The sequence below is a fragment of the Muntiacus reevesi genome, chromosome 2 (genome assembly GCF_963930625.1).
Source record: "Muntiacus reevesi chromosome 2, mMunRee1.1, whole genome shotgun sequence".
NCBI lineage: Eukaryota > Metazoa > Chordata > Mammalia > Artiodactyla > Cervidae > Muntiacus > Muntiacus reevesi.
In genome coordinates, this window is record NC_089250.1 from 172677222 (window position 1) to 172692162 (window position 14941).

At 61.7% G+C, this 14941-nt stretch overlaps 1 protein-coding gene across 1 annotated transcript in view; it reads left to right on the top strand.

The window, feature by feature from the left end:
* Window positions 1-4392: 4392 nt before the first annotated feature.
* The window catches only part of KNDC1 (kinase non-catalytic C-lobe domain containing 1), a 50401-nt gene continuing 39852 nt past the window's right edge, over window positions 4393-14941 (top strand). Inside the window, exons 1-3 of the mRNA XM_065919235.1 lie at window positions 4393-4494; window positions 9725-9923; window positions 10190-10248. Of these exons, the coding sequence (XP_065775307.1) occupies window positions 4393-4494; window positions 9725-9923; window positions 10190-10248 (360 nt within the window). The remainder of the gene's footprint in view (window positions 4495-9724; window positions 9924-10189; window positions 10249-14941) is intronic.

Consider the following 14941-nt stretch of genomic DNA (forward strand, 5'->3'; position numbering starts at 1 on the left):
CTGCCTACCTCCAGCAGGCGCCTTGCAGGCTCCATCCATGAGGGGACCCCAGGCTCCCACAAGCTCCCCAGCTGTGAGAAATCACATCTGGGGTCTTCGGATGCTCCCAATCAGGAATGTTCCAGCTCGGCTCAGCTAGACGGGGGACCTTTGTGGACAGCCACCTCACCCTGTCCCCCAGAACCGACACGTGGCCTCTGGGAAGGCAAGGCACTCGGCCGCAGGAGTGCAGGCAGCACGTGCCCAGAGATGCGAGCCCTGGAGCCTGGCCGCGCCGCTCCTGGGAAGCGTGACTCAGATGCACGTCTGCGTGACAGCAAGGACACACAGCATCCGTGAGTGAAAGGGTTTGGGTCCCTGTGGGGTCCGCCACGCCGGTCACGTCAACAGAGCGCACCTGTGGGGGAACCGGGGCTGCACAGAGCCGGGCACAGGCCCCCGCGGACAGAACCTGCAGGAGGAGCTTCCCCAGGGGCGCGGGGGGCGCAGACCTCTGAGGAGGGCGCTGTGGGGCGGGGGTCCTGGGGGAGCTGGAAGCAGGACCGGCCCTGCCCCATGGGAGAGCAGTGGAAGGGCCTCCTCCCGCTAGCCAGGCCCTCACCTGCCCCAGGGAGGCAGCAGCACGGGGACGAAGCAACAGGCACGAGTGACGGCCCCCGGGTGACGGCCCGGCCCAGGCGCCCCAGCAGGAGCCGGCCGGCCGGCTAGGTCCTCGAGTGCACGTCTCTATCTCGGGAGAGACGTGGTTAGAATTTCAATACCATAAAATGAGTCTTATGGTCACTGAAAACAAAAATGTTTAAAAATTTATATCTAATAAATATTCAATTTATCAAAACTTACATGCATTTTTGTCGTGAAGTATTATGGAGAATCTGCAGAAATTTTCCAGCATAAAAATATACCACGGTAGGATAAAATTCTGGCCGAAGTCAGATGACTGTAATGAGTTTGAGGACAATGTTATGACAGAGATGCCTGACTATTTAAGAAAAACATGTTTATGTAGTATTTTATGGTTTTTTTTTCCCTAACTGATTGATAGTGGGTATCAAAACCACTTCGGTTTTTAGCTCCTTGGGTACATTTATAGGAACGACTAACAGCTTTATTGCAAAATGTCAATATTTATACCACAATAGAAATAACATTCTTTACAATGATTTACATTTATTTTTTCAAAGCCACGGATGTCAATTTCAAAATGTACAAGTGGTGTGACAGCTTTTCAAGACTCTTTCTGGGAAAACAGGAGCCAAGGCTTTGAAAATCCACCCTCCGTGCTCCCTTCCACCCCCACCCCTGCACTCAGAGGAACTGCACGCGGAAGCCAGGAGAGACAGGCTCCGAAGAACAGGCGGGGTCCACGTGTGACGAGGGCCAAGCCTCCGTGGAGCACGACCCGCTGGTCACCGAACTGGAGGAGCTGGGGAGGCCCGAGGCTGGGCACACAGGGACGATGCTTGGTCCAGGGCCTGCTTGCAGGCCGACGGAGGGTCTTGGAGGAGATGGGGGTGCAGCAGAGCGAGTCGGTGGGTCAGAGGGATGAGGAGGCAGGACCCTCCGGGTCGTGGCCTTGGCCATGGAGCTGATGGTGCAGCTTGGAAGCCTCTGCAGGATTCTGGTGGCACCAAGGGCCCCCAGGAAGCAGGCTAGCTCACCAGGCGAGTGCCGGAGACACCTCAGCCAGGGCAAGGGGCCCTTCCTGCAGTCTGCTCATGAGGACTCGGGCCTGTCTGGGGCTGACATTAACTCTACATGGGCCCAGCTCTGCCTGGAGGTCCTTGTCCCACCTGTGCTACCCCATCGGCTCTGGGGAGGCCGAGAGGCCCAATCTGGAAGCCCTCTCTCTCAAGAGCAACGTCACAGTCACGTAACCACACCGACAAGCACCCACCAAGCCAGGATACAGGGGCCACACCCTTCCTGGGAGCAAGGCCTGCCGTAAGCGGGCAAGTGTGCAAACACATAGTGAGACTCACAAAACACCCAGCACAAGCGCCTGCTCACTCCACTGAACAAGGAAGACCAGTGGCCACAACTCTCCAGGAGAAGAAGAAAGGGCAGCGTGGCCCCTGCCGGGTGTGTCTGGCCCAGGCCCCCAGTCCCCGCCCCACTGGCCCAGGCCCTGGTCCCTGTCTGACCAAGGAGATGGATGATGCCCACTGAGCACTTGAAGGCTGCAACAGCCAGAGCGGACTCAGCCAGCATCAACGGCCCGCCTGCTGTGTATTTTACCCAAATCGGGTATACCTCTTCCCGAAGCAAACGATGCCATTAGACCCAGAAGCACCCACAGAGACGGCTCCTTCAGTTAGGGGGTGATCTTTGCCCCCAAGCCCTGGGCCTGGCAGCCCGGAGACCCGAGAACCAGGTGACAGAGTTGGCATAAAACCCTGGGCTCCCGGAGGGCATGGAGGCCGGGTGGCGGGCAGGGAGTCAAGGCCACACACTGGCTTCAGCAGCGCTTCGACACCAGCCCTGGAGAGGGGGAGGCGGCAGCCACCAACCACGCAGCTCGGGGACCCTGCAGTCAGGGTGCCCAGCTCTGAGGACACAGGGTCCGGGCCAGGCCGCAGCTGGTGCCCCAGGCTCCAGAGCAGGCTCCCTCCTTCTGAGGCGCCGGGCAGTGCCTGCCCACAGCCCAGACACGCGGGGTCTGAGAGCCCAGCTCTCGGCTCCCAGATAGCCAGAGCCCTTTCTGCTTCAGGTGCTGGGGCGGGGGGTGGCTGCACAAAGTGAGGCTGCGCGGAGCCCGGGCCCCCAGCCTGAGGCCTCACTGTCCTCGGCTTCTCCCCTGACCCGAGTGCCCACCTGTGGTCACATCACAGGCCCCGAGGCCACGAGCCCTGAGCAAGGATGGAATCGGTCCCCTGCATCCTGGGACCCTGCAGGGCTTATCACAAGTCCGCTTCTTCACAGCAGTGTTTACAGAGTGACCGCTGTGTGCCCGGCCAGGCTGCGAGGGTGATGCTGGCAGCCTGGCAGCAGTGCCCCCTCTCCTGTGGGAGCCCTGGCCCACTGCTCCGCCTGGGGGGAGGGGTGCCAGTCATGCCCACACAGGCTGGTGAGACCACATGCCCCCTCCTGTGGGAAAGGGGGGTGCTGTGCTGTCTGGATCTCTACTGGGGGGGGGGGGGTGCCTGGATCTTCACTCCCCAGGGAGGGGAGCGCCCTGGATCTTTGCCTGGCTGGGGTCAGGGTGTCCTGCTCTTTGCCCAGCCACAGGTCCCAGCTTGGGGCAGGGCTGGCCCTGGTGCCGGGGAAACTGGCCAACAGAGACTAACGGGGCGATGAAGTGTCGGCCCGGAAGCCGCCAAATTGAGGGAGGGGTTGTCTGTCCCAGTTTCCTTTCCACAGCCGGCTGGCAAGGTCGGGATGAAGTTCTAAGTGTTGGTCCTACTATCACCCACCCGACTAACTGAAGAAGCGGGCCAGCCAGAGCGCAGCTGCTCACACGGGTCCCCTCCTGGTCTCCACCCGACTCGCGCTCCTGCCGTCCCCCCTGGCGCCCCTCTCCCCGGGGTCCCCCCACCCTCCCCGGGAGCCTCTGCAGCCGCCACCCCGCCCCCCGCCCCCGCGCGGGGACTGCGGCAGCCCCGCCCTCGGCCGGTGGGGGCGGGAGCGGGGTACCGGCGGAAGGTGAGATACCCGCTTGCCAGCCTCCTTGGGGTGGACCACGAGTCCCGCTCCGTGTGCCCAGGTGGGCGCAGACCCCGCCGCAGCCTGCGGCGCACCGCTCAGGAACACCGGCCCCGCCCCCGAACGGCGCCCGCCGCGCACAGACCTCCAGCGCCCCCAGCACGGCCCCCGGAAACGGCCAACACCCCCGAGGGACGAAATCCCCAGAAGGCCCCTAGAGGCTCCAGGCGCCCCCAGCTGCCGGCCCTCCGAGCGCCCGCAGCCCTAGTCCGGCGTCCAGGTGTCCCCACCCCCGCCCTGCTCTGGAGACACTGCGGCAGCGCGCGGGCGGGGCGCCGGGGGCGGCGGGGCGGGGGCGCCGGGGGGGCGCGGGCGCGTTGCCATGGCGGCCCGGCGCGTGTAGCAGCCCTGCGCGCGGAGCCAGCCCCGAGCGCGGAGTCAGGCCGGGAGCGCGGAGCCAGCCCAGAGCGCGTAGCCGGCCCGGAGCGCAGGGCCAGCCCACGAGCAGAGCCGGCCCGGCGCGCGGAGCCTGCCCGGAGCGCGGAACCAGCCCGGCGCGCGGAACCAGCCCGGCGCGCGGAGCCAGCCCCGGAGCGCGGAGTCAGGCCGGGAGCGCGGAGCCAGCCCCGGAGTAGAGCCGGCGGCCGGGGAGCCGGGGCCGCGGGCGGCTAGGACAGGCTGGGAGGGGCGCCGGCCGCGCGGACCTCGGGCGGCGGGGACGCGGCGGCTCCGGCGGCGGCGCGCCCAAGGATGCAGACCATGGACCGGGCCGCGGCGGCTTTTTATGAGGAGGACGGCAAGGACCTGGACTTCTACGACTTCGAGCCACTCCCCACTCTGCCAGAAGACGAGGTGAGCCCCTGCCCCCACCGCCCCCACCGAGGGGTTCGCAGAGAGACCCCCAGGCCCCCGGGCCCCGCGGGCCAGGTCCCGGCTGCAGGGGACCCCGCAGCTGTTCCCACCTCCCCTCCCCGCAGAGGAGCCAGGACCCCGCGCCACCGGACAGCAGCTGTGGGCCGCAGGTGCGGATGCCCTGCAGGGGTGGGCCCGGGGTTACAGATGTTGGGGGGATGAGCGCGAGGCGCTTTGGCCCCAGGCCCAGCCCGGTGTTCCCCCTCGCCGCGGTCCTAGGAGGTGAGCGGGGCCTCCGGGCAGAGAGCCCAGTCAGGCCTGTTCAGAGCTGGTGGTGTGGGGGCTGGGGGCCCTGTGACTGATGACCGACTCAGGGCCTTCAATCAGGAGCCCAAGTCCTGAACCCCCAGCCGGGGTCCCCCCCCCCCCCGCCCCCCGGGCTGGAGGCAGCCCCATGGGGCTTCTGGCCACTAACCCGGCCAAGAGCCTCTAGAGCCAGTTTGCCTGCAGCCCTGTTGGAGAAACTGCCCCTGGGCCTGGTTTTGTCCGGCAGCTCTGTAGGTCGGGGTCGAATGGAGACCCCACGGCCCTTGAAGAGGCAAGTCCCGGCCACAGGAGAGGTGGTGCCGGAGGGCTCAGCTGCTCCCCAGGCTTTGGGTCTTTGCAGAGCCCCCATCCCAGCACACGCCCGTCTGTGGGGTCTGCATACCCACCCGCCCTCCTGAACTGGAGGGTCACAGCAACTGTCGCTGTGAGCCTCGGGGCCCCTGCCCCCACCTGGCCCCTGCCCACATCCTTAGCCGAGCTGCTTCTGAGGACAGAGGGGCGCATGCCCTAGAAACAGTCTTTCAGAGTCTGTGGGGGCGGGGGAGCAGTGCCCGGGTTGGGGGGGGTGACTCCCCACCCCACCCCCACCCGCCGTGGCCTGGATTTGGTGAGAGAGAGAGGGCTGCGGAGGGAACCGCAAGGGAATAAATAACTGTGGGTATCTCCACGGCTTTATGGCGGAGTGAAGGGTGCTCTCGGCACACAGCCTGCGGATGCTCCCGAGGGGGGGTTCCTAAAGCGTCTGCTGAAAGCCTCATGTCCCCCGAACCACCCTCGAGGCAGACACAGAACGTGGTTCTCCACGCGGCCTCTCTGCACCAACCGCCCCGCGCCTCCAGGGCCTCCTCTGTGACGGGTGCCCAGTAAACAGGTCAGGCAGAGTGGGGTTTGGACCTGCAGCCTCCACCCTGAGCCCGCCGTCCATCCCACTGCAGAGCCCTGACACCCTCTGGTAGCTGTTGCAGCGCCCTGGGGATGGAGCAGCCCCCCGAGCCCAGTGTGTGGGCCAGGGGTCCCCGCTGTCCGTGGCCGTGACCTCCAGATGTCGTGGGAGGCCGCGGTGGTCCATCCAGCAAGAAAGGCCGGACAACTGGCCCCTCTCGCCACAGCCTCTCCTGATGGGAGGCACTGCCTGGGTGTGTTCTAAGCCGGGGGGACTGTCGCTGGGGCTCCAGCCAATGTCCTGTCCCTGCTCCAGCCAGACTCTGGTGCCTGCACACAGTGGGTGTGGTCCGTGTTAAAGGCTTTAAGTCCCCGCCAGGGACGTGGGACTGCCCACGACAGGACTTTGCTATCAGGGCGATTCCCCAGAGCTGTCCCGTGTGAGAGGATGGAGGGCCGGGCTGCGAGAGCCCCTGGAGGGAACCGCGGGTGGGGATGCGCAGGAGACGTGGGCGTTCGCTCCTCATGCAGCTCACTGTATCAGCTGACTCCCGTGAGCAGGAGACCCCAGCAGGAGCCTCCAGGCGGTCCCTCCCCCACTGTGACCGCGGACAAAATTCAAATTGCTGGTGAACATATGAAAAAACGTTCGACTTCATTAAACTCAGGGAACACAAGATACACCGCCATGACTACCTTCCCGCCAGGGCCAGGTTGAGAACTGGAAAGCGGGCGGTGGCCGCTTGGTGGGGGGCGGGGGGTGGCGGGCCGCCCTCCCTGCAGGTGGGGGGCGTGGAGCAGACCGACCGCTTTGGAAAACAGTTAGGGGTCCGGTACTAGAATGTGGGTGCCCCCCTGTACCAGCAGCTTCTCTCTGGGCCCCTGCCCTGGGGACCCGTGGGGGACACGTGGGCATGAGAGCTCAGGGCCGGCCCCGCCCAGCCGGGTCCTGGCCCCCGGCCCCTGGCCACCAGCAGGCAGTGCCGCTGGGACCCGCAAAGGCCGGAGCAGAGCAGGCAGGGCCTCCCGGGAGGGGCAGACGTCAGCCGCCAGGCGGCCTGGTCTTCGGCGATCTTGGGGGGCAGGGTGTCCCAGTCCCAAGGCTCCCCTGAGGGAGTGTTCTTACTGGCCCCCCAAGTCCAGCAGGACGTCTGTCTCCCCGGCGCCTGTGGGTCGGGAGCTGGGCTGGGCCTGAGGGGTCTGCAGACAGAGGGGCAGCGTTTGAAACGCGCATGATGAAAAGAATAAAACACGCACCATGGCCCGTGGAGGGGTCCTGTGGCCCAGGCAGCCTGGCCCACGGCCCGCCCTTGAGGGACAGACGCCCCCGCTGGCCAGCACCTCGCTGTGACCGGTCGGCGGTAGGAGATGCCCGTCTGGGACCCAGCGTGGCACCAGGGGGCTGCCTGGGGAGGCTGTGTCCCCTGCCGCCCCTGCTCTCCTCCCAGCCGGGACAGACTCTGAGCCTCTGCCCACACAGCCACCAGGGGGCCCGCTTGAACCGCACCGAGAGGCCCGCCCGCAGCCCTAGCCCGTGGCCACCGGGCAGCGTCCTGCTGGGCAGTGCTGGGGGTGGGATGCGAGCCCCCGCGGGGTTCTGGGGAAACTTCTGGACCTGCCCAGAAGGCTGGGTCTATACCCAGGACATGGAGCCAGTGACCGCGGGCTGCAGTGTCCAGGTTCGTCCGCCAGAGCCTCACCGGCTTGTCTGTTCCTAATATGTCACTGCCCCCTGCCTCCACCGCCCACAAATGTCTGCCTCGGCCATGATGCCCCTGCCAGCCTCCAAGCCCCGCTGCCTTGGGTGTGGACGGGGGCCTGCTTGGCCCGAGGTTCAGGGTCCACGGGGTCCCTCGTCACATGGCAGGACCTCCCCTGGGTGTGCCGGAACCTGCTTCAGCTGAATGCCGCCTCCCGCTGCAGTAGTGGGGTTTCGGGGGGTCTGAGACCATCCGCCTGGGGGGCCGGACTCCGCTGAATGGAAGCACTGACTCGGGGCCTGTGGGAGTCACCCCACAGAGTCACACAGAGACCCCGCAGGGGCTCCCCCGTCAGTGGGTGCAGGTCTCCGGCTTCCCTGAGGGTCTCCCCCGACCAGGTCACTGTTCCCTGGGCAAGACAGCAGAGGCCTGGCCATGAGCCAGAAGCCGTGAGCCTGCCCTGGGCACCTTCTCCTGGCAGCACGTCTGTCTGTGTGAGCAGGCGGGCTCAGTGCCCGCGTGGCCACGGCCAGTGAGAGTCGGCGAGGCCACCGCAGTGGCACCGGCTCAGACGCGTCCTCCTTACAGCCAAGCCCATGGGGTCCTCGGGCTGTGGACTGTGCGTGTCTATGTGCGTGTGCATGGGCCTCTTGGTGTGCAGGCATGCGTCTGTGGGCACACAGTGCCTGGCACCTCTCTAGCCAGTCCCCGCGACACCCCCTGGCGCTCGGGCTGTGAGTCCTCCCTGCACGAGGCAAATGTGGACGACCTCGTTCGGGAGAACCGGGTGCAGCCGGCGGGTTCGGAAGCTGAGCTTTCAGGTTCACTGTCTGCTGGCCCGGTCTGACCACGTGCTCCGCTCTCTTAAGATGCCCGTCCACCCTCCCGCAGGGTCCGCACACTTCTGGAGCTTGGCGCGGGGCCCCCCCTGCTCTGGGAGCCATGAGCCCTGTGGCCCTCTTGTCCTCACCCACCTTAACGCCACGCCCAACAGAAAGAGCAGGGCAGGCCCCGGAGGAGGCACCGAGCACCTCCCTGAGCTGAGAAGGTCGTGGACGGTGGGAGAAGCCAAGTCACCCGAGCAGACCTGCCCCGTCCGCCTCCATCCCCCAGCACCGCACGCGCACCGCCACCCAGCCTGCTGTCCTTCCCTTTAAACTCTTCATCTCCTCGGCGCGGCTCTGGGGACCCCGTGCAGGGAGGGAAAGTTTACAGGCAGGAGGTGGAGGCTCCTTTCAGGACCTGAGCTTGGCTGCACCTGAAAACACCCTGCACGCTGGGGGCGGGGCAGTGGAGGCTGGAGGCAGAAGCTTGGTAGGGATAGGAAGCTGGGGACCTCTCCTCTCTACCACCCTACTCAGCCCTGCTCCCCACCCCCCTCACCCCTGCTCCCCACCCCACTCATCCTGCTCGCCACCTCACTCACCCCTGCTCCCCACCCCACTCACCCCTACTCCCCACCCCTACTCTCCAGCCCACTCATCCCTGCTCCCCACCCCACTCACCCCTGTTCCCCACCCCCACTCACCCCTACTCCCCACCCCCCACTCACCCCTGCTCCCCACCCCACTTAGCCCTACTCCCCACCCCACTCAACCCTACTCCCCACCCCCACTCAACCCTGCTCCCCACCCCACTTAGCCATACTCCCCACCCCACTCAGCCCTACTCCCCACCCCACTCAGCCCTGCTCCCCACCCCCACTCACCCCTACTCCCCACCCCTACTCTCCACCCCACTCACCCCTGCTCCCCACCCCCACTCACCCCGCTCTCCACTCCCACTCCGAGGCTGGGTGTCCAGGCCCTTTCCTGACCACTGCCTGCATGCTCCGCCCTCAGCTCCCAGTCTGGCTCCCTCTGTGCCCCCTCCTCTCTTTGGGTGGGTGGTGTGTGAACACAGACTCACAGGGCTGACCGGGGCATCAAACAATGGCCCGGAAGAGGGTGGTGAGGTGCAGGGGGTCTGATGTGTGCGCCTGTGTACTGTGAGGCCTGCTCGTGCAGGTGTGACTTGCGTGGGCACGTGTGGGCCCAGGCTCGTGGATGTGCACGTTCTGCATGCCCGTGCCTCTGATAACTAAGTGAATGTGTGCGAGGTGTGTGTGTGTGTGTAGGGGGACAGCATGTGGCTGTGTGTGCACACACGCACGACAGTGGTTAGTGTGTTGGGCGCACACACGTGAGTGCATGTGTGAGTGAGTGTGGGTGCCAGGACCACAGCTGCGTCAGATCCAGACGTGGGGGCAGTCACGGGGTCTCGTCCCCAGGCCCCCCGCCCCTCCGCTGGCGCCCGGGGCTCAGCCCAGGCTGTCTCGGCAGGAGAATGTGTCCCTCGCCGACATCCTCTCCCTGAGGGACAGCGGCCTGAGTGAGCAGGAGGCCTGGGCCGTGTGCCTGGAGTGCAGCCTGGCGATGCGGAGCGTTGCCCACTCGGCCATCTTCCAGACCCTGTGCATCACGCCCGACACGCTGGCCTTCAACACCAGCGGGAACGTGTGCTTCATGGAGCAGCTCAGTGGTGAGGCCCACGCGGGAACGTGAGCACAGAGGTGCCCGCGGGGGTGCGGGCCCTGCCCTGGGCGCTGTGATCTGGAGCCGGGTTTCCACAGCAACCTGCCTGGGCCTGGGTGAGGGGAGGCAGGGGGGCTGGGCCCCGCTGCTGGGTGGTCCTGGCTAGGCCCCAGGTGCACGCAGCCCCCCATCCAGGAAGAGCCTGGTGGCCCGTCTCACCTGACATGTGTTGGGGGGTCACCGTGTGAACGGCACCTTCTCTTCCCTCCCCAGATGACCCTGAGGGAGCTTTTGTGCCCCCAGAGTTTGACGTGACGGGGAACACCTTTGAGGTAAGTGGCAGCGAGGAGGCCAGCACCTGGCCCCCTCTGCGAGCGGCGGGGTCTCCCCCCCCACCAGGGGCTGCGTGGGGCACTCACTCTGCCGCTGGGCTCTGGCGACAGCGTGCATCTGGCCGCCGGCTCCTCACTGCGCGCCTGGCATGTTGTCTGAGTGTGAATTGACTATATTTAAGATGTTAAAAGCACCTAAAATTACCAGTGGTGGCTGGCAGGAGTCACAGCTCCTCTAAAGGACTGGTGGGGGCTGCTCGTGGGAGGCTTGTGGCCTGGAGAATCCCCCCCCCCCCGAGTGTGAGCCATGGCCACACCAGGGACACCCAGGCCAAGGTCACCGAGGCCGCCGGGCCCCGCCCAGTGAGGTGAACCCCTGGGCGCCCCCAGTGCAGCGAGGCAGGCGGAGACCTAGAGGGCAGGGGCCCACCTGTGCCAGTTCCGCTCCCTGAAAAGAGCCTGCCGCTGCATCTCAGGCTGGAGCTTCCCTTTCTGCGCTGGTGTCACGTCCTTCGTTGGGCAGGGGTGAGGGCCTGCTGGGGTCGGTGCTGCTCTGCGCAGCTTCGGAGTGTCCAGCACGAGCTCCCAGCGCGGGAGGGCCCAGGGGCACGCTCCCCCTGCTCGGAGAGACCGGTACCTCCACAGGCCCGCCTCCCTAGGATGGTGAAGGTCTTGTAGGTGGGGTCGTGTAGGTGGGGTGGGGCCTGCCCGCGGGCAGGCCCATCTCTCTCCAGCTCTTCTCCACTTTTCTCCCCGTATTTTCCTCCGTTTTGTCAGGATTGCAAATGTCGTGTTGACTGTGGAATGTGACGTCTCACTTCCTTGAGGCAGCAGTTCTCAAACTCTTTGGTTCTTGGAACCCTAATACTCCTAAAAATCAAGTATCCAAAGAGCTTTGTGTATACACCAGACAGTACTCACTGTGTTACAGGTAAAATGGAGAAATGCGGAAAGAGTCCACCTACTAACTCATTTAATAATAAAGATCGTAAACCCATTCAACGTTAACTCGTATAACATATGTTCATGAAAAGTGACAGCATCCCCCACAAAAGCATTGAGGGCAGTGGCATGGTCTCCGTGTTTGTGACCCTCCTGAAGGCCGGGCTCTCGCCCCGGCGTCTGCAGTCAGCCTGCCGTGCTGCGCCCGGCCCACAGCCCCGGGAGCCCCCGCAGCCTTCCGCTGTGAGGCTGTGTGGCCTCGGGAACCTTGCTTTGAGAAAAGCTGCCTGAAGGCATCCTCTGATGAAAAAAAACAAAAAGTTTATCAGTCTGTCTTTTTTTAGAAACTTTTTTCTGGATTTATTTATTTATTTATTTATTGCGCTGAGTCTTCCTTGCCTTGTGCCGGCTTTCTCTAGGTGCGCAGGCTTCTCACTGCAGTGGCTTTTCTCGTTGCCACGCACAGGCTCCAGGTGCGTGGGCTCCGTCGCAGTAGCTTGCAGGCTGGGGGAGTGCAGGCTCAGTCGCGGCGGCCCGGGGGAGTGCAGGCTCAGTCACCGGCCCAGGGGTGGGGGGGAGTGCAGGCTCAGTCGCCGCGTGCCTGGCGGAGTGCAGGCTCAGTCACCGCGGGGGTGGGGGGGGGGTGCAGTTTCAGTAGCTGTGGCTTCTGGCTGCAGTGCTCGAGCTCAGTAGTGGAGGTACGTGGTACACCAGCTTAGTCGCTCTCGGGCATATGGAGTCTTCCCAGCCCAGGGATCCAACCCATGTCCCCTGCATTGCCAGGTGGATTCTTAGCCACTGTACCACCAAGGGAGCCCCGTCATTTATAATAGAGTCAAATTATTGGTGTTGTTGACTTAAAAAAACACACAATGTGAGAGTTGCGAGTTAAGTTTTATTTAGGACAAAATGAGACGATAGCCCAGGAGACTGCATTTCACATATGTCTGAGAAACTGCTCCAAAGGGGCGGGGGAGGTCAGTACGCCTGTGGTTTGGTGACGGGGACGTGGCATGGGCGCGTGCTCAACCGTTCAGTCGTGTCCGACTCTGTGACCCCGAGGACCGGGGCCCCCAGGCTCCTCTGTCTGTGGGATTCTCCAGGCAGGAATACCAGAGCGGGCAGTCATTTCCTCCTCCAGGAGATCTTCCCAACCCAGGGATGGAACCCGTGTCTCTTGCGTTTCCTGCATTGGCAGGCAGATTCTTTACACTGCACCACCCATGTGTAGTCAAGCTCCTGTTCTTTTTTTTAATTTTTAAGATGTTATTATTTACGTATGTATTCATCAGATGTGCAGGCTTTTCACTAGTTGTGGCCAGCAGGAGCTGCTCTCTCGTTGCAGTCTGCGGGCTCCTCGCTGCAGGTTCTTCTCTCAGCCGCTGCAGCCCCCAGGCCCCAGTGCACAGGCCCCGAAGTCGTGGCTCACGGTGTCGTTGTTCCACCGCCTGCGCCCTCTTCTTGAGGCAAGGATAGAGTTCGTGTCTCCTGCATCAGCAGGCAGGTTCTTCACCGCTGAGCCACCCGGGAAGCCCAAGCACATATCCTTGCAGAAGGTCTGCTGGTCTCAGGGAGCAGACTCACCGTGCAGGACTTCAGTGCTTTTCCAGAAATGAGGAGATGCAGAAACTGGGCTCATAAAATTGGGTCCTGCCAGCATCTCAGTGTCTAAAGACCTGTCCTGCCAGTTTCCCCAGAGCAGGGGCCTCACTCCTGCTGTCCACCCCGAGCTCCTTCAGGAGTGTTGACGGTCGGCAGCTGCAGCGGCGCCTGATTTAATCCTTGTAGAGGTGGACGGCAGGTGCCGGTTTGTAGTTGACAGTGTTTTCTCTCACTGTTAGTGGCTTGTTTTGTTTTTTGCCTTAAGAAACCTTCCCAACCTCAAGGTCCAACAGATATTTGCTGACATTTTCTACCAAGAGTTTTAAAGGTTTTGTTGTTCACATTAAACCCACCCGAGGTGGATTTTTTTTGTAATGTGAGGCAGGTATCCAAGTTCATCTTTTTCTGTGTAGAAAAGTCTTTCCAGCTGTTTACTGGCTAGCCTTGGGCACACTCCAGTGAAGCCACACCCCCCCCAGTCCGGACAAAAGTGGGTCTACCTCCCGGACCTCTGCTCTAGTCCAGGAGGGTCTGCACCCTGCATTTATTAGCAATCCCAGCTCCACAAGGGAAAGGGCTCACTCCCTGTTCCTTGTCAGAGGCATCCTGGCTGTTCTGAAGTCTTTCTTCTGCCACAGAGGGCTTGGATTTAGTATAAAGTTCCGTGAAAAGCTCTGTTGGCATTTTGACTAGAATGGTCTGAATCTGTACCTCAGTTTGGGGAGAACTCAACCTTTATAGTATGTGGTCTCCTCTAGAAGCACATTATTCCTCTTCATTTCTTTAGCTCTTATTTACTGTCTCAGTAACGGTTTAAAACCTCTCCTGTGTTTTACTTGAATGTCTTTTACTAGATTATTCTCAGGAACGAGATGCTTCTGATTTTATGTAAACGGATGGTCATCTCTGTAATCACATTCTCCTGCTTTTTGTGTCAAGTCTACAGAAATGCAGTTCACTTTAACATCTTAATTTTGTATCAGCCCTTGTGGTAAATTATTTAATTATTTCTGATAACTTTCTATTTAACTGATCAAAGTGTTAGTCGCTCAGTCGTGTCCGACTCTGTGACCCCATGGACTGCATGCAGCACACCAGGCTCCTCTGTCCATGGGATTCTCCAGGCAAGAATACTGGAGTGGGCAGCCATTCCCTTCTCCAGGGGATCTTCCTGACTCAGGGATCGAACCTGTGTCTCCTACGTTGCTGGCAGATTTTTTAGAGTCTGAGCACCAGGGAAGCTTCCCAGGCGGCTCAGTGGTGAAAAGTCTGCCTGCCGTTAATCGAGTCACCAGCAGAAGGTGCCAGGCTGTGTTGCTGCCACGTCCGCCACCCCAAGTGTCCCGGGTGGGCTGGAGCCGGGTGAGCAGGGCAGTGATTCTCCACCACCCTGAGAGCGCCTCCCACCTTCCCAGCAGGACGGCTTCTGCCTGAGGCCCCTGCCGTGCAGAGGCATCGTGTTCTATTGTGCAGTGCTTCTGCACTTTTGAGATGATTATTAAGATGTCAGTATCTCCCAATTTATTTTCTAACATTAAATCAACCTTTCCGACTTAGAAATATCTAAACGGGCAGCATCCTGTGTTTTCTTTATGCCACTGCGTTTGATCGACTGATGCCTGCTCTGCATCTCCGCATGTTTTCAAGAGTGGCTGGTGGTTTTCCATTCTGCTGATGTTTCTGACGGCGTTGCCTCAGGAGCATCTTTGTCGTGTGCAAACACCCCCCCCCCCCTTCCTTTTGCTGTGTTACAGCTTACATAAGAATGGAATGGACTGGTCCTTGAAAGTCTGGTCAGACTTAGGAAGCCATCCATTTCCTTGGAGCAAAGAGTTTTAATTGCTGCTCTATTTTTAATAATTACAGGACTTTTGAATTTCTTATTGACTCAGTTTTTGATAAACCACATATTTCTAAAAATTTACTCATTTTTATCTGTGTTTATAAAGTTGCAGGGGAGATCCTTTCTTAATGAATGCCTTATTCTAGGTGTCCCCTTCCACTCCTTGGATGATTTATCTGTGCCTTCTCTTACCAGTCTTGCGGGAAGGAGTACATCCCTTCTATACCCAATATTTTGTTAGTTTTGTCAACAGAAATAATAACAATCCATAATAGAAATGCAAAGACTGCTATTTGAGGCAAACAG